The 20,008-nt window shown below is 41.6% G+C and overlaps 1 protein-coding gene across 4 annotated transcripts in view; it reads left to right on the forward strand.

The window, feature by feature from the left end:
- The window catches only part of ELOVL6 (ELOVL fatty acid elongase 6), a 138,077-nt gene that overhangs the window by 35,807 nt on the left and 82,262 nt on the right, over positions 1-20,008 (forward strand). The window contains exon 1 of one of the 4 annotated variants that reach the window (XM_065907401.1): positions 17,073-17,244. The exons of the other annotated variants lie outside the window; for them this stretch is intronic. Coding sequence (XP_065763473.1) covers positions 17,219-17,244 — 26 coding nt within the window. The 5' untranslated portion in view covers positions 17,073-17,218. Of the gene's footprint in view, positions 1-17,072; positions 17,245-20,008 lie in introns of those variants that run through there. 4 annotated transcript variants of the gene reach the window in all.

Genomic DNA, 20,008 nt, shown 5'->3' on the forward strand with positions numbered 1-20,008 from the left:
TAACCAGCCACTCTACTGGATTTCATATCATCAAATAAGTTTCTTTTTTTTTTTTCAAATGAGCTTCTTCAGAACTGCCACCCTTAGGATATTTCTCATTTTGTTCCACTATCAACTGAACTTCACCTCACTGTCTAATAACTATCTATGAACTTATCCCACTGTCTCTTAAGGTTTAAAGCCTTCAAGAAAGATAGGTAGTGGCTAATGCTGTCATTCTACCTCAAAAATAAAAATTTTGTGTAAGAGATTAAGTACGGCCTTAAATAAGGTCTCAAAAGTGACACTAGCTGTTTACTTTGTACAGAATCATAGCATTTTCACAAAGTTACCAAAGTTATAGTTTACTATTATTATTAATAAATTTGAAAAATCTTATGGCATCTGGAAGTTGTCCTCACATACATTCTGTTTGTAGTTTTCTTCATGTCTGTCAGTGCCCTGACCACCTAAGAGAGATAGCCGGATGATGATGTTAAAAAGTAACCATGGGAATATCTGAGAAGTAGTTCATTAACTACTGTGTCCCCTCTGCTCCCTCACAGGCCACTGTCTTCAGTTATGGAGGGCTCACCTAGGTTTGAGAGCCTTATTTTGAGAGACAAAAAAATCTTTACCAATTTGAAAAAGCAAATTTTGGAAGAACCAAGTGCTCATCTTGAAATAAGGTTTCTAGGACAGTGCAGTGAGTGCTTCCCCTTTCTTCATCGAAAAATTTCTGAAATATTTTTAGCCATGTCACACATGCATATGCACGCACGTGCACACACAGACACACTATAGTGAGTTGTTGTCACAATCCTCACTACTTAGGACCTGGCTCTGTGTGTGGACCAGCAACATCACTGGCGAGCTTGCTACACACACAGAATATCAGGCCCCACCCCAGACCCACTGAATCAAAATCTGCGTTTTAACAAGATCTCCAGGTGTTTCATATGCTCAAACATATTCAGAATTTGAAGAGCTAGTGCCAGGGAATCAATCACTGTCTGGCAGAAAGACACTGTCTGTATTTTCACTGAAAAAAAAAAAAAAAAAAAAAGTATTTTTCTGTGCTTGAGAGAATCCTGCTTTTTTTTCCCTAGGCAAGGGAGATCCTGAATTGGGTGGTGGAGAGGTGAGACTGGCAGGTAAAGGTTTTATAACCATAATAATGTGACAATAACAGCCGTAAATTAATGCCAGGGAAATAGATGAAAAGAATCCATTGTGACAGGTTTCTTTTTTTTTCCCCTCAGCAGTTTCCTCTTAGATGGTGTCTTCAGTTAAAGATCTGCAAAGAGAAAGGTCCATTTTGGGGACAGGGATGATGTAATCCAAACAGTATGAAGCTATAAAAATATTTTTTGGAGGGTGTGGGAGTTCCAAGAGCCAAATCAATAGGAGTCCACTGTTTAGAATTGAGTACTTCTCATGTAATATTCATTTTGTTGTTAAGATGTGTCAACTAAAAAGAGATGCACAAATAAGAGCTGTGAGTTCAGTTTTATTGGTGGCAAAATGAGGACTGCAGCCTGGGAGACAGCACCTCGGATAGCTCTGAAAGACTGCTCCGGAGGTCGTGGAGAAAGGTCAATATATCAATATGTGATTTTGTTGAAGGGGGAGTTGAAGCACTTCTTTTACAGAAGGTTTTCTGCTAGTCGTGAGGAACTCATGGCACCATGAAGGGATTTACGGCTTTTCTAGATATGAGGAGATGCAAGGATTGGATTAGGAAATCAGTTCCTGAAAATATCTAACCATCCAAAGACCTGGTCCATCTAGTCAAGGCTATGGTTTTTCCAGTAGTCATTATGGATGTGAGTGTTGGACTGTAAAGAAAGCTGAGCACCGAAGAATTGATGCTTTTGAACTGTGGTGTTGGAGGAGACTCTTGAGAGTCCCTTGGACTGCAAGGAGATCCAACCAGCCCATCCTAAAGGAGATCAGTCCTGGGTGTTCATTGGAAGGACTGATGCTGAAGCTGAAACTCCAATACTTCGGCCACCTGATGCGAAGAGCTGACTCATTTGAAAAGACCCTGAGGCAGGAAAGATTGAGGGCAGGAGGAGAAGGGGACGACAGAGGATGAGATGGTTGGATGGCATCACTGACTCAATGGATGTGGGTTTGGGTGGACTCCGGGAGTTGGTGATGGACAGGGAGGCCTGGCGTGCTGCAGTCCATGGGGTCACAAAGGGTCGGGCGCGATTGAGCGACTGGACTGAACTGAAAGACCTGTTCCACCAGTTTCCCTGGTGTGTGCCTCACTCTCCACCCTGAACTCCCTTCCAGGTGTGTCAAAGGTCAGCAGCTGCAGCAGCCAGGATTCAGTTGCAGATGGCAAATGCCTTTGGCAGGGGCAGTTTCTAGTTGACACATGTATTAGATGAACTTTCTTTTTACCGCTAGAATTTCATTACAGTTTAGAATTTAGAGATGTTCGTAGTTTCAGGCAATCCCTTCTTATTGTTGACTGCTACAGCTTCTCTAAGATTAATATTTATTAGCTGATTAGTAAATGCAGCCAGCAGAATTCATTAAGTTAATCTTCACAGTACTCCTAGGCAACCAAGACTAATTATTTCCTTTTAATACTGATGAAGAAACTGAGAAGCTACAAGATTAAGTAGTGTGCTAAAAACTGTGTAGCTAGTAAGTGACAGAAGCAAGTAATGAGTCCAGGATCTCTCATTCCAAAGTCTCTCAATTATGATGCTAGATTGCCTTCTAGACTTCTTTATGGCCCAGGAGCACTGGCTCTTAGGGATGGAAAGTATTTCAAATCTCATTATTGCTCTAGTTAGTAAAACCTTTCTGTAAATAATTACATGTAAATCTTTTGAGACAACGAAGCACCTATCTTATCATTCCCACCCAAATACTGGCCTCATTGGTGACTCATTACTATAATAATGGTAGAAGACTTCGAAACCTCTCTTTTCATGTGGGAGTTATGCAAATAAGAGGTATAGAATCCAGCCAAGAATTTTAGTTTCATTTTAAAGATATATTTTTATTTTTAAATTATCAATATATTGTCAAATAAGATTAAATTATAGAAATGAAAGGATCATATAGTGAATTAATATCTAAAGTCATTTAAATCATGTCAAATTGATGTTTTAAGTATTCTGCTTTTTTAAACAAATTATTTTAAATTGTATTTATTTATTTCTGGTTGTGATGGGTCTTTGTTGCTGTTGCAGGCTACTCTCTAGTTGCGGTGTGCAGGCTTCTCATTGTGGTGGTTAGTTTTGTTGTTGGGGCTTTCCAAGTGGCACTGGTGGTGAGGAACCTGCCTGCCAGTGCAGGAGATTAAGGACGTGGGCTCGATCCTTAGAAGGGGAAGATTCCCTGGAGATGGGCATGGCAACCCACACCAGTGTTCTTGCCTGGAGAATCCCATGGACCGAGGATCTACAGTCCATAGGGTCCTAAAGAGTTGGACACAATTGAAGGGACTTCACACACACACACACACACACACACACACACACACACACACACACACACACACACACACACACACACACACACACACACACACACACACCCCTCCTGGAGAATCCCATGTACCGAGATCTACAGTCCTGGAGAATCCCATGGACCGAGGATCTACAGTCCATAGGGTCCTAAAGAGTTGGACACAATTGAAGGGACTTCACACACACACACACACACACATCCCCCTCAGTAATTGTTTCCAGCACACACACACACACACACACACACACACACACACACACACACACACACACACACACACACACACACACACACACCCCTCCTGGAGAATCCCATGTACCGAGATCTACAGTCCTGGAGAATCCCATGGACCGAGGATCTACAGTCCATAGGGTCCTAAAGAGTTGGACACAATTGAAGGGACTTCACACACACACACACACACACACACACACACACACACACACACACACACACACACACACACACACACACCCCTCCTGGAGAATCCCATGTACCGAGATCTACAGTCCTGGAGAATCCCATGGACCGAGGATCTACAGTCCATAGGGTCCTAAAGAGTTGGACACAATTGAAGGGACTTCACACACACACACACACACACACACACACACACACACACACACACACACACACACACACACACACACACACACACACACACACACACACACACACACACACCCCTCCTGGAGAATCCCATGTACCGAGATCTACAGTCCTGGAGAATCCCATGGACCGAGGATCTACAGTCCATAGGGTCCTAAAGAGTTGGACACAATTGAAGGGACTTCACACACACACACACACACACACACACACACACACACACACACACACACACACACACACACACACACACACACACACACACACACACACACACACACCCCTCCTGGAGAATCCCATGTACCGAGATCTACAGTCCTGGAGAATCCCATGGACCGAGGATCTACAGTCCATAGGGTCCTAAAGAGTTGGACACAATTGAAGGGACTTCACACACACACACACACACACACACACACACACACACACACACACACACACACACACACACCCCTCCTGGAGAATCCCATGTACCGACACACACACACACACACACACACACACACACACACACACACACACACACACACACACACACACACACACACACACACACCCCTCCTGGAGAATCCCATGTACCGAGATCTACAGTCCATAGGGTCCTAAAGAGTTGGACACAATTGAAGGGACTTCACACACACACACACACACACACACACACACACACACACACACACACACACACACACACACACACACACACACACACACACCCCTCCTGGAGAATCCCATGTACCGAGATCTACAGTCCTGGAGAATCCCATGGACCGAGGATCTACAGTCCATAGGGTCCTAAAGAGTTGGACACAATTGAAGGGACTTCACACACACACACACACACACACACACACACACACACACACACACACACACACACACACACCCCTCCTGGAGAATCCCATGTACCGACACACACACACACACACACACACACACACACACACACACACACACACACACACACACACACACACACACACACACACACACCCCTCCTGGAGAATCCCATGTACCGAGATCTACAGTCCATAGGGTCCTAAAGAGTTGGACACAATTGAAGGGACTTCACACACACACACACACACACACACACACACACACACACACACACACACACACACACACACACACACACACACACACACCCCTCCTGGAGAATCCCATGTACCGAGATCTACAGTCCATAGGGTCCTAAAGAGTTGGACACAATTGAAGAGACTTCACACACACACACACACACACACACCCCTCCTGGAGAGTCCCATGGACCGAGGATCTACAGTCCATAGGGTCCTAACACACACACACACACACACACACACACACCCCAGTCCATAGGGTCCTAACACACACACACACACACACACACACACACACACCCCAGTCCATAGGGTCCTAACACACACACACACACACACACACACACACACACACACACACACACACACACACCCCCCTCCTGGAGAATCCCATGGACCGAGGATCTACAGTCCATAGGGTCCTAAAGAGTTGGACACAATTGAAGGGACTTCACACACACACACACACACACATCCCCCTCAGTAATTGTTTCCAACACACACACACACACACACACACACACACACACACACACACACACACACACACACACACACACACACACACACACACACACACACACACACACACACACACACACACACACACACACACACACACACACACACACACACACACACACACACACACACACACACACACACACACACACCCACCCTCCCTCAGTAATTGTTTCCAGCCCTAGAGCATAGGCTCGATATTAGTGGCACATGGGCTTAGTTGATCTTCAGCATGTGGGATCTTCCTGGATCAGGAATCAAACCCATGTCTCCTGCATTGGCAGGCGGTTTCTTTACCACTGAGCCACCAGTGAAGCCCTTAAGATTTTTAAATATCTTTTAGTTTTGTAAAATACAAATTGGAGGACTTTTGAAAATATTTGCTTAATTTTCCTTATTGTTCAGAAATCATCAGTTTTAGAAACTGGCTATTGACAGGTAATGAGTAAGAGATTTCCTTTTGCCAGACCATTTAGTGCCATATGATAATATGGAAATTACCAGTATGTTTCGATATTTATGAAGAATCATGAAAAACAAATCTAGATCAAGCTATACCAGCCAAGAACTTTAAACTTATGAGTTTAATTTTTGCTGCCTCTGTGTTTTAAAAAAAAAGTGTTAGTTGCTCAGCCGTGTCTGACTCTGCAACCCGTGGACTATAGCCTGCCAGGCTCCTCTGTCCATGGAATTTTCTAGGCAAGAATATTGAAGTGGGTTGCCATTCCCTTCTCCAGGGGATCTTCCTGACCCAGGGTTTGAACCCAGGTCTCCTGCATTGCAGGCAGATTCTTTACCATTTGAGATAACAGGGAAGCCTCTATGTTTAAATTTGGCAATTCAGGAATAAGAATATTGTATGAACTTGAGTGCATGTGTTTTCCAGTTATTTTGGAAGTATATGGAATATAATGCAAAAAAGAAGAAACAGTTCCCACTCAGATTTTTACTTTTTGACAACATAATTGCTCACTGGCTTCATTGATGTCCTTAGTTTAAAGAAGTTAGTAAGAATTCAACCAAGAATGTGATTAAGAAGGTATTAAACTCTCTAAAGTCTATAGGGAACAAATTCATTTATCAATTTTGATGTGCTTATAACATGTTTTTCTATGTAGGTCTTTTCTAAATGGAAATTATTCTATGTAGGCAGGTAAATGTCTAGTCTTAGGAAGATACTCTAACAGGGAGATAACAGAAAGTGGTCCTGATAAAATTCAAACCCATATCTGTTTCATTCCAAAATCTTTTTCTGTCTCTAATAGTTGTCTTTTTCTGTCTTGTCTTTGTCCTGATTTGTGATCACCCAGATGTCCATAGACTGATTTACCTCTTTTCTACAACCAAAGCAGAAGTCTTTACTATGGTAAACTGCTCATCTTGGGAAAGTCATCAGTGCCTTGAGTTAGGGGGCTTCCAGCCAGGATTCACCTTGCGGAGTGGGCATTGGGATTTAGCAGCTGGTAAACAATGCTTTTTTGATCAGTTTTGTCTTCTCTCTTTATTCTTCCTTATTTGGGGGGAATGCATTATACTGAAATCTTTGCTTCTGAACCTGCTTTGCAACTACTCTAGAAATACAAAACATGAAACAAGAGCTTGGCATATTTTGACCTTACCCACAGATTCAGGAGTGCCATTAAAGAGTATTTGAACTAATGAAGTAATTGGGAGACTTGTTTTATATCTTGTGTGAAAATAATATAACCTTATTTATGGAAAAGTATTTATTTTTTATTATTTATATTTTATTTCAAAAAATTTTATGGAAAAAATGTAAAGATAAATGGACAACAGCACTGGACTCTGGTTGGAAACACTTGCTCAGCTTCTGTCTATCTCCCCCCCTGTTCTTCTGTCTGGCTGATCTGTGGCCCAAGGACACCTTTCCCCTCCACCTCAATCGCTCTCCTGCCTCATTTCCTCTCCCATCTGGATGGACCTCTTACATTGTAGCATGCTGGATACCAGCCTTCTAAGATGAGGATTTTAATATATTCCGGGGAGCCTGTGTTGAAAGTGAAGGAGCAAGTCAGACCAAATAGAGAGACAAGATAACAAGATAAGAAAAGTTTCAACAACCAATGGTTTCTGGCTTCTACATTTAGTTAGGTCTTTTAAGTGCTGTGATTTCCTTCTTTACCAATGTATATCTTGGCAAATGTCCTCTTTGTAGAGATTATGGTTGCTGTATCTGGAATTAGTTCTGCTCTTCAATATAAAAATCTGCTGTTTTTATTGACTGTGGTCACTCCCGTGTGACACCCAAGCAGGATGACACACACTTGCATCTGTCCTGGATCATTATATGTCATTAAGATCGTTTCTGCAAAAAGTAAAACAAAAAAAAACAAAACAAACAAACAAAATAAAAAAGATCGTTTCTGCAGATTGGGGACAGTGGAAGGCTGGAGAGAGCAGTGCACATCTGACTCCCGAGGAAGGGCCTCCTGAGTCATCTGTACTTTCAGAGGCTCGTCACTCCACTGGTGGTTATTCAGGTTCCTTGTGGGGGGAAAGAGTATTCATATAACATGTTCATATTTGTCATCAAAATATTGGAAATGGACTAATGATTTTAATGCCAGGATAATATTATATGTATACACTGTAAGTTCAGTTCAGTTCAGTCGCTCAGTCGTGTCCGACTCTTTGCGACCCCCTGAATCACAGCACGCCAGGCCTCCCTGTCCATCACCAACTCCCAGAGTCTACTCAAACCCATGTCCATTGAGTCGGTGATGCCATCCAGCCATCTCATCCTCTGTCGTCCCCTTCTCCTTCTGCCCCCAATCCCTCCCAGCATCAGGGTCTTTTCCAATGAGTCAACTCTTTGCATGAGGTGGCCAAAGTACTGGAGTTTCAGCTTCAGCATCAATCCTTCCAATGAACACCCAGGATTGATCTCCTTTAGGATGGGCTGGTTGGATCTCCTTGCTGTCCAAGGGACTCTCAAGAGTCTTCTCCAACACCACAGTTCAAAAGCATCAATTTTTCAGCGCTCAGCTTTCTTCACAGTCCAAATCTCACATCCATACATGACCACTGGAAAAACCATAGCCTTGACTAGACAGACCTTTATTGACAAAGTAATGTCTCTGCTTTTTAATATGCTGTCTAGGTTGGTCATAACTTTCCTTCTAAGGAGTAAACGTCTTTTAATTTCATGACTGCAATCACCATCTGCAGTGATTTTGGAGCCCCAAAAAATAAAGTCTTCACTGTTTCCACTGTCTCCCCATCTATTTCCCATGAAGTGATGGGACCAGATGCCATGATCTTAGTTTTCTGAATGTTGAGGTTTAAGCCAACTTTTTGACTCTCCTCTTTCACTTTCATCAAGAGGCTTTTTAGTTCCTCTTCACTTTCTGCCATAAGGGTGGTGTCATCTGCATATCTGAGATTATTGATATTTCTTCCAGCAATCTTGATTCCAGATTGTGCTTCTTCCAGCCCAGTGTTTCTCATGACATACTCTGCATATAAGTTAAATAAGCAGGGTGACAATATACAGCCTTAACGTACTCCTTTTCCTATTTGGGACCAGTCTGTTGTTCCATGTCCAGTTCTAACTGTTGCTTCCTGACCAGATTTATTGATTTGCAGTAGAAGATGGCTTTTCCAGTATCTAAAATATTCATAACTACTTAATGTGTCTCTCCTTTTCTTGTAAATAATCCATAAGAATTATGGATTGGGGTGGAATCAAAATGCAGGGAGCCACCTAATTTTGTGGGTTATTTCACCTGTAATAGAAACTGACAGACTGTGTGTTACTAGTATTTAGCACATCATGGAGCATGCCCTTATATGACAGATGAAGTATTTTGCTTTAAAATTGCTATGTCAGTCACTTGACAGATTTTGTTCAAGACCACTCTTGAACTTATGAAAGTCACTTGTGTTCCTGTTGTCATTACTGTTTTCTCAATGGAAAACTAAACTTTCTAATATAGTATTGTTCAAACTTTAGTGTGAATCCAAATTGCCTGAAGAACTCTATTTCAGGAAGTCAGTTTGTAGAAATACAGATTCTTCATCATAGATGGTGCCTGTGATGATGGTTGTCACTTTGAGTAGCAAGGTTCTTAGTCATCCTAAGAAATGGCTGAGATTTCTTGGGATGGGTTATTTCTATACAACCTAGTGTTTCTCTTCTGAACTTGGTTTGAATTTACTCTGTAAATGCAAAATGTGAAACCAGAGGAAAAAAAACCCAGAGCGTGGAATTTTTTGACCTGCCATTAAAGAATAACTAATAATGAAAAACTTGTTTTATATAATACAACATATTATTCAGCATAATATATTATATTGTTTTATACTTATAGAAGAAATTTGTTTTAAGATAAATGAAAAACAGCACTGGAGTCTAGTTTGCATGAAAATCCTACTTCTGTTTTTTTTGAGTTGGCATTAGTAAGATATGCCATGTTTACTTAGGTCAAATGAGGCTGTTTATTTTCTTTTTTAATGATGTATCCTCACCATATCCTGGGATTAGGTGTTTGATGTTCCTCACACAATGTTATGATTAAGTCTACAGCAACTGTTGACTTACTAGGTACATAGAACAGAGATTGGGTGTTAGTTAGCTTTTAACTGGTAGATTTAAGAGCCTAGGAAGTTAAAAAAAAAAAAAAAAAAGAGCCTAGGAAGTTGACAAAGGTATAAGTCATGCTGTGTAGCCTGAGGGGTGGAGGAGGGGAATGGGTGGGAAGGAGAATCAGCAAGCCATAATAGTGTTTTTTAGAAGATTTAGCATTGCTTTTTTTCCAAAAGGTAAAATCACAATTTGAAGATGTTATCCTGAAAAATGTGTATACTGTAGTGCTGGTAATAACACAGTAAAAAGCTGCTAGTCAAGTGATATGAAAAGAAATTAACTCAGAATGGCACACATAACTTAAAACTTCCAAATTGTCTGTTTCTGGAATTTTCTATTTAATATTTTTGTAAAATATATATATATTTTCATCACAGTTAACTGAAACTGAGGAATGTGAAAGCACAGGTAAGGTATGGGGGGCACTACTGTATTCTTACAGTATACATGACAGGGGACTTTGTTAAAAAGAAAAAACAAAAGTATACACACTTTTTAATTTTTTTACCTGGAGGAGTATAAAATTAGGAATGCAATTAATACTCTTAAAACATACACCCGGGTATCAAAACCTTTCTGATTGTTGAAGCCTAGTCCCTTTGTTGTTAAACACAGGCCTGGGGAATACTAAGAAGAGGGTAATAGCAAGAAGAGCATGTGACAATTTCCAGCAGTATCCCCTACACTTTAGTGGGTCTTATGAGCACCAATCCCATTTCCTCATCTGTAAACTGATATGATCACATCCATGTGATGAATTAAGTGGTACCACTTTTCCTATAGTGGTAAGTTTTTAAAAATATGACATCCATGCAAGAAATTTGCAGAAAATAGTTAAACTGACAGTGTGAACTATTTGTGTACCACAACTTATTCTGGGGATTAAATTCTCCAGACTGAGTAAACTACTTCCCAGGTAAATGAGTGTAGCCGGCCAGCTCTAATAATACTATGTCACAACCCACTAAAAAGTGTATTCCTCACTTGCCATAGCAGAAATAGTAACTCTGGGAATGTGAAAACTTATTTTGTGATTAAGAAAAAATTTTAAAACCTGTTAGTATGGGAATGGGAATACCTCTTTATAGAATTCAATCAGGAGCTATCCTTTTGCATATGAAAAATTCTATTTCTACTAGAGAGAAGAGCTGCTTATTTCAGAATCAGTCATTTTGTGATATCTGTATGAAAAAAGGAGGCATCCCACCAGTAAGGAAAAAGCAAAGTGCTTCTCTAATCTTTGGAACTTAAAGGAGACTTCAAAGAGGGAACATGAAATATCTGCCATTATATAAATTCATATCACGAACAAGTTTCCATTCAGTTAGTTTTAGTGGTGAGAAGTGCTCTGCAGTGGCGGCTAGGAAATATCAAGTTTCCCTTTTGGCTGTTTGCCAGCCCCACTGGACTATGGAACACAATGGGTATTGGCATTTGATAAAAACTGGAAAGAGACCATAGTGATAAGTGGGCAGACATGGATGGGTGGCCATTGCGGCTTACAGGGCACTTTCCCACTGAAAGAAATGTGAGCCATTTGGGGGTATTCTGCAAGTTCAGAAGTGGATAAAAGGAATATGATCAGAAGCGCAGGACCAGCTTACAGGAAAGTTGCAAAGTGAAGCTGCTACAGTGGGGCTAAGCTATCTACATGGTGGTCATTCTGCTTTATTTTATAGTCTCTCACACCAGCTGACTTTGTAAACGTTTTACCTGAAATTCCAAAGCATCACAAGTTTCTTTTAGATTAATAAAACACGAATTCATACTAGTAGGATTTGAATTTTTCTGCAAGAATCATAGCGACTCTCCAGATAAGGACCACTCCCTTCCATGTGGTTAATTATCAGTCACCTTCAGACTTCCCACTCCTCCTACTACTGCCCTCCTCGTGATCATGTGACAGACCCTTTTCTGAGTAGGTGGCCCCAGGAAATGCTGTTTCTGTTGTATTCCTCAGGTACATTGTGAGTATCCTTCAGATGTGCTGGGGCTGAATATTAGAGTTACCTGGGCAGCTTTTTAAAGATACCATTTTCTCTTACCCCTAGACAAATCAGATTCTCTAGGAGGCAGTTCTCAAATACTGTATTTTTTAAAGCTATATAGATGATTCTAATGTGCTCCAGGGCTGAGAACCATGCAACTTTCAAGAATTAAACATGAGAACTATCATTCATTCATTTATACCTCAAAGTGAGTTAGTTCCCCCTGGACTGAGTGTTTTCAGAACAAAGAGGTATGAGAATGAGTGAATGAGAAATTTTAATAGTCATTGTGAGCCATTAAAAAAGCAAACATTTTAATAGTCTGTAAATTGGGTGTAACAATTTATTTAAGTCTATTTTGTTTAGTTTAAACTGTAAGCTATTCAACTGGTTGCAAACCACTTGCAGAAAAGCAGCATAAGGCTTTGCCTTTTTCTTGGAGCCAAGAGCAGGGTATTGATATAATATGCTCTCAATAAGTTGTTAAATGTCCCTTTGCCTGTTGGTTGTTAAGATCAGAATTAAAAGGTTATCTAAGAAACATTAGAAAAACTAATCATTCTGGAAGAGTTTACTGTGGTGTTTTTATGGTATCCAAGAGGTGACCTTTACACACGGTATTGTTTGTGTGTTGTTAAATCTTAGGCACTTCTACTAGAGAGAAGAGACCTCACCATATTCATTAAGAAATATTATCCTTGGTTGCAATTAACAAGTAGTCACTGAAGGCACTTGGACTATAAGAACATGCTTATTATCATTCAGATATTGTCAAAACGTTGAGTATTCGTTGATAATCTTAAAAATTCACAAAAATATCGTCTCTTGGTTACAAGTAAACAGTGCTCAGAACTGAAGGCAAAAAGTGATCCAAAACATTAAAAAGAACTAGACCCTCAGCATCAACAAATCGTTCTCTTTAGCAGAGGAAGTGGTTGAGATTAGTTCTGATTTGATACTTGAGTGCACAAAAACTTAAAAGTGAGGCACATAAAGCAGCTGATAATTGCAATTGCAGAAATAAAGACAGTAGAGGCTTCCTCTGGTCTTATCTTGTAAAAAGAAAAAGTGGGAGGAGACCCAACTTCTCCACCTTTCTGTGGAATGCAAAGTCAAGTTTGGGACTTATAGACAAGTGTTAGCACGACCTCCAAAGTGCCTTGGGGAATAAAGGACACGGGAGAAGCACCCGCTGAGTGAAAGTGAGTCCGGCCCTGTCTCTGGCAGCCCCAGCCCAGGACTAGGGGAGTCACAGACAATGAACGTGTGCGGGGAGCAGAGGGATACCAAGCCAGTGGGGGTGACTCAGCAATCCCAAACCTTCCCCAGCGATGCTTAATGTGACTAATTTAAGGGCAATTTAGGTAAGGTGTTCTGCCCCAGCAGGGAAGGGGCAGGACAAAACCCTGCCAGACACTTAGATGTGACAAAACAGTTTGTAACCAATGGAACACTGAGATTCTTTACTATGAAAGTTCAGCCACGGTAAGATGGTTGCAGTTGTTAGAGACTGTTATTGCTGCAAAAGAGGAAGGGGACTAGAGTTAACCTGAAAAAGAAAAAAAAAAAAAAACTTAACCTTACACTTAAAAATTTCAACTTAAAACACTGTTAATGGAAAGAGTTGGGCCAACTGTGGTCGTCCAGTGGTTAAGATTCTGCACTTCCACTGCAAGGGACTTGAGTTCTGTTCCCAGTTGGGGAATTAAGAGTCTGCATGCCGAGTGACACAGCCAAAAAAAAAAAAAGAACTAGAAAAAGAGAAAGAGTTGGGTCAACTAAACTATACAGCCATTCTCTTCTTTGCTTCCCAATCGCCTCTAAAAAGAGATAAAAGAGTAGACATATAAAAGAAAAAGTCCAGATCCACCAGAGCAAAAGGAAGAATTTTTATGTGCATGGTTGTTCTCTAAAAATATATCTGTGAGCCAAAAAAAAGAGTCATCTTTAACGGCAAAAATACTTTGGAAAGAAGACTGATTTAAATAAGGGAAAGTGTTACTGAGGTCACCATGATTACCTATGCTGTCTGCCCATCCCTGAAAAGTAAAATATTGACATTCCAGGGCCCCAAGGGGATAAAAATGCATATTCAATTCTTATTCAAATAAAAATGCATTAGGCTCAGGTCCAGGGAACATTCTTGAATTTGATTTTTTTCTTTAAACGTCCAAAATTTAACCAGCTGAAATTCTTCTTAAAACCAGGTTTTCCTAAAAGCAAAAGGAATTTTTAAATTTTGCTGTTTATTTCCTTAACTTAAAAAGTATACACAAAAAGAAAGTCCCTATAATCTCACTTCTTGCCCTCCCACCTTGAGATATACTACTTGATTTAAGTTGATGTAAACCTTTATTAAAAAGATGGAAACTTGGGTCCTTGGTCTAGGTAGTCTTTTGATATTATACTTTTAGCTTTATCTGCTTAATCAGGGATAATTTCTGGATTACAAGGCAGTTGAAAGTCAAAGTGATAGTTGCTTCGGTCATGTCCAACTCTTTGCAACCCCATAGATGTAGCCCACCAGGCTCCTGTGTCCATAGGATTCACCAGGCAAGAATACTGGAGTGGGCTGCCATACCCTCCTCCAGGGAATCTTCCCCACCCAGGGACTGAACCCGCATCTCTTATATCTGCTGCTTTGGCAGCTGGGTTCTTTACCATTAGCGCCACCTGGGAAGCCACACCGCAGTTAAGGGTAGTCAATTGAAGGCAAATAGTAGGGTAGCCAGTGCCTTGAGGCAGTTAAAAGACTGCCAGGCTACATTCAGAGTGGGACGGTATTGTGCGCCTGAGCAGACACAAAGCAGCTTAGGACTCCAGGCTTATCTCAGTCCGCCCCTAACACTGCCTTGTCCGACCCATACGGTGACCGTTTCTGAGCCCCTTATACGGACGAAACTCTAGTTTTCAGACTTTTCAGCATGTGTTTCTTTCTACCTTGAATATTCTTCCATGCTTCTCAATGCCAGCTCTTTCTCATTTTTGTGATCACAATTTATGTGCCACCTCTACTGAGATACTCTCCATCTAAAAGAGCTTCCCACCCTCAAACACTGTCTTTCCCAGTAATCTTTCATGGGCCCCCTCTGACAGTCCAGTGGTTAAGACTGCATTTCCACTGCAGGGGACATGACTTCCATCCCTGGTCGGTGAACTAAGATCCTGCATGCCTCCAAGTGTGGCCAGAAAAAAAAGCAACTCCTAGTACTTTCATTTTTTTTTTCAAAATGCACCATACCAGGTTATTTTTGTTTATCTGTTGATTAACGTCTCTCCCCTACTCAACAGAACGCAGTGCCCATCTTTTTCCACTACTGTGTATCCAGCACTTCACATAGGGTCTGGCAGAGAATAGGTGTTCAGTATATATTTGGGGAATTAATGATCTGTATATCTGTATATTATCATTATATATTATCATTAGCACAAATCCACAAACATAAAACTAGCTTGCCTTACAATTGTGAGGTACTGAAGAGGTTAGTGTTGGATTGCTTTTTATTAGTCATGTTTTACCAAATTAAAAGTTACTAGTAAATTTCTAGTAGTAGCTTTGTCAGTAGTAAATTACAGAGCATGCCGTGTTACTAAAGTGGGTTACCATTCTTGAGAAATCCAGCAGCAAAGGATAAGAACCTCCCTGCGCAATTTTATAATGACTTGGCAGAAGCTGTGGGATGGAGGAAAGTACTATACTTTCTCTAATCATAGATCTTCTATTTCTTAGTCATTTATTAGTAACTTTTTTTTTTTTAAGAGCCTCCATTTTCTTACCTGTAAAAGGCAAATGATTTGGTCTCATAGGAATAAGGTAGGTGATAACATACAATTAAAACCTGCCATAATATATAAGTGAAGCTGAAAGTCTTATTATTTTGAAATTAATGAAAAGGGGAACACATGCAGCTGACTGCCTGGGAATTCCAGACATGTGTGAGCCCACTGCCAATTGTGTTAGTTCCACAAATTTGTTTTTGTCTCAGAGTGGGTTGCCGAGGAATCTGTGTAATGTTAGTAGAAATGTTTTGTGAATTGCAAAGTGCCAAATGAATTTATGGTCGCTTTATTATTGTATGGTTAAAAAAATAGATTCTGTTAATAAGTAAGAGAAATCGATTAATAGTGACTCTTAGTTTTTACCTTTTAAATTTAGATAGACTTAGTAGAAGCATGGGCTTCCCTGGTAGCTTAGCTGGTAAAGAATCTGTCTGCAATGCCAGAGATCCTGATTCGATCTCTGGGTTGGGAAGTTCCCCTGGAGGAGGGCATGCAGCCCACTCCAGTATTCTTGCCTAGAGAATCCCCATGGACAGAGGAGCCTGGCAGGGTACAGTCTATGGGGTCGCAAAGAGTCGGACACGACTGAGCGACTAAGCCCAACACTGGAAGCACCAGCTTAACTGACTCCAGTGTTGTCAAAATAACTTGGAAAACCTACCTGGTCAGTGGTAATATCTCTTCGTGTAGTCGAGCAGGACCCTGTAGGGCCTTCTCCGGACAGACTTCCTCCCCCATACCCTCTGCTTCAGCTCCTCTCAGAGGTGCTTAGATAATACCATCTGATGCACATCAGAGGCTAAAACTACCACCAAGTGAAAGAAATCAACTATTTAATAACCGTGAGCATGCAGCCCCAAGACCTCCTGGCACCGAAGACCCACTAAGTCCTGTGACGCCGCCCTGTTACCTCACCATCCACCAATCAGAGAATTGTGCCAGAGCTGACCGCTTGCCCTGGGACACCCCTCGCTCACCTTGCATTCAGAAGTGCTTTGCTGGAGCCCATGGGGAGCTCAGGCTTTTAGAGGCTGGCTGCGCCAGACTCCTCGTCTGGTACCTTACGTGAACCACCCTTTTCTTCACAACACCCTGGTGTCGGTACCTTGTACAGTGCGTGGGCAAGTGGACCCACGTTTGGTTCAGTAACAGCACCGAAAATGTCCTCCTCGCCGGGCAGTAGAAGGTGAGTTTGTTTGCTCCATTTTGGATTGACTTTGCCCTCTGCTTTCCAACATTCCACCAAAGAAATTAGAGTGGTGAACTTTTTTAAGGGGAGGCAACCATAAAGTGCAGAATCACTAAAGGCAGCCAGCCGGTGCCAGGTTTATACTCAACCAAGGTGGATTTAATATAAGCTCACAGTTAAGGAACCTCTGAATTCTGGTGCTGAAAGTAACTAAAATGTACTTATATTAACCCAAAAGTTCTCTTGATTTCCAGTCTTCTAAGGAAACCAAAGAAACCAGTTTTGTTGTATTTCTTGACCTTTATATAATGCCAGACCATAAAATTTCCAAAGGTGCCATTTTCCCTACCAGACTTTGACCTGTGTCCTCGGGCTTCCAGCCAAGAAGGAAAGAGTGTAATTCTGTTTATGGGATTTCCACAGCTCTTTAAATGGCAATCCCAGAAGACTGGATGTTTCTGTGATAAGGTTGTTCTGCCCGTAGTCCTAGTCCCCGGTCGGGAAAGAAGACTCCTCGAAACAATGCAACTCGCAATAGGGGAATTTATTACTGACTCGAGCCAGGGCCTCCCGCCCTCACCAAGGGTGTGAGGACGAAAGGCCCCGAGCCCCAGTTCTCTCGGGTATTTATTAGGTCAAAAAAAAGCAGCAGGTAGTTGGCGCAAGCGGATTGGTTACACAGTGGGTAGTTGGCACAAGCGGATTGGTTACACAGTTGCAAGGTAATTTTTGTTGGCCCAACCTGGGACTTTCAGCTTTCCCCTGATAGGTTTCCTTTTTTCTTGCTAGGCACATGTTGATTGGCTGGCTCCAGGAGGCCTGATAATTATGTTACCCCAGGAAACCAGGCCTACTCCTAATCTAGGCTGCCTGTCATGGCGTTAGCCGTGACAGCCTCGTAAGGTTTCTTTTCAGACCTCTTTTTCTTCTTCCTTCCTACCTTCTCCTTTACTGAAATAATCATAGGCTTTACTCTTGCTAAAGTATGGATGGTATGTGTTCTTATTTTCTAATGGTATAAAAACAGGGTTTCCAACAACTTGTTTTAGAGGCTTAGAGGTTAAGTTTGCAGAGTCATTTTAACACGTGGAAGCCCTTCCAAGAGTGGTGTTTAGAGGTGTTCAGCATGGTAGTCCTGAGCTTGACACACCATCGCAGGCTCTCCTGAAATACAACCTCTAATAAAGGTAGGCAGTATTGAGCCTCTGGTAGTAGAATTACTTGCTTCTATACCAAGAGGATTGGGGAAAGCACCAAAATCTGTATGTGGCATGTGCTGAGAAGTTCATGCCCTGAGACCTGAAGTTCTTGAGAGGTTACCTAAAATGAAAAAACGTGTCCGCAGGCTCTGTGGTGGGTCCATGTGTGCTAAATGGGTCTGTGACTGGGTCAGGCTCACTCTCCTTACTGAGAAGTAGAAAATCCTGGTCAAAGTATGAAAGGCACAAGCACAGAGTCAAAAAGTTCGTTAAAAAAAAAGTTTTTTGGTAATTAAAAAACCTGATAGACTTGTTTTATTTTAAAAGAAAGAAGAGAACGAAACTAAGGCACTATGCTAAATAACTATGAGATGAGGTTTCAAAAATGTAGTTCAGAAACATTTCAGTTAAATTTGGTGAGTTTAACTCTTTCCTATCTTATTCTTCTTCTTGCAATACCAAAAGAGTCTTTTGGGAAATAAGAACTTCTCAGCAGAGGACTTTGCTCCCCAGGCAGACATCGATCATTAAGATGGAGTTAAGTCAGGGTTAAACAGAGAGAAGCTCAGGATGAGGAGGGAATGCTGCAGTGCCTTTTCTTCTGTCCCCACTTTCATCTCAGACTCCTTCCTTCTGAAGCATGTCACCTCACCTCTTTCTGCTGTTGGCCCACATGCAGTTTCCCCCAGTGCTCTGCATACGAATCCAATTTCCATTCACATCTACAAAGTGCAACATTTATAAGGAAATGGAAATACTTTTGTTATGCTTTCAGAGTAGGATGACGCTGTCCTTGAGGTTTATCTTTCCAGCACCTGACACCCAGGGGACTTGAGTAAATATTTGAAGAAATGAATGATCCTTGCCCAGAGAGGCAAGCCAAAGGCTTGCCTTTGAAACGCTCCATCAGCACTTACCTGTCCTGATTGCCCCGGGACACTTGACCGTCTCTTCTGTGACCTTTTTCCCACGATACTCCTAGGTTTCCTTCTTACCTTTTGTCTCTTTTTCTTTCCTACTTGTTTCTTTTCCCCTCCCCCTTAAATGTGATACTTCCCTCTCAGTTGGAGAAGGAAATGGCAACCCACTCCAGTATTCTTGCCTGGAGAATTCCGTGGACAGAGGAGCCTGGGTACAGTCCATGGGGTCGCAAAGATTTGGACACGACTGAGCGACTATCACTCCCTCCCTCCCTCCCAGTTAGACTCTGTCTTGATTCTCAGGACATTCCCCTTGGATGACCTCATCCAGTTTTGTGACTTCAGCCATCACCACATAGACGTGGATGGCTTCCAAATAGATACCAAACCAGCCTAGACAGAATTTCTAAGTCCCATGTCCTATGGGTCTCTTTTAATCTCTACCAGCAAGTCACACAATCTTATTAGCTCTCTTTATTAGTAAATATTAAAATGTCACTTCTTTACTCCCCACCCACAAAACTAACACCAGCCACCAAGTCACACAAACCAGGAACCTAAGAACCATCACCTAATCTCTCTTTTCTGCCTTTCTCCCCACATTAGATTAGTTGCTAAGGGCTTCCCAGGTGGCACTAGTGG

The sequence above is a fragment of the Muntiacus reevesi genome, chromosome 16, assembly GCF_963930625.1.
Source record: "Muntiacus reevesi chromosome 16, mMunRee1.1, whole genome shotgun sequence".
In the NCBI taxonomy this organism is placed as follows: Eukaryota; Metazoa; Chordata; class Mammalia; order Artiodactyla; family Cervidae; genus Muntiacus; species Muntiacus reevesi.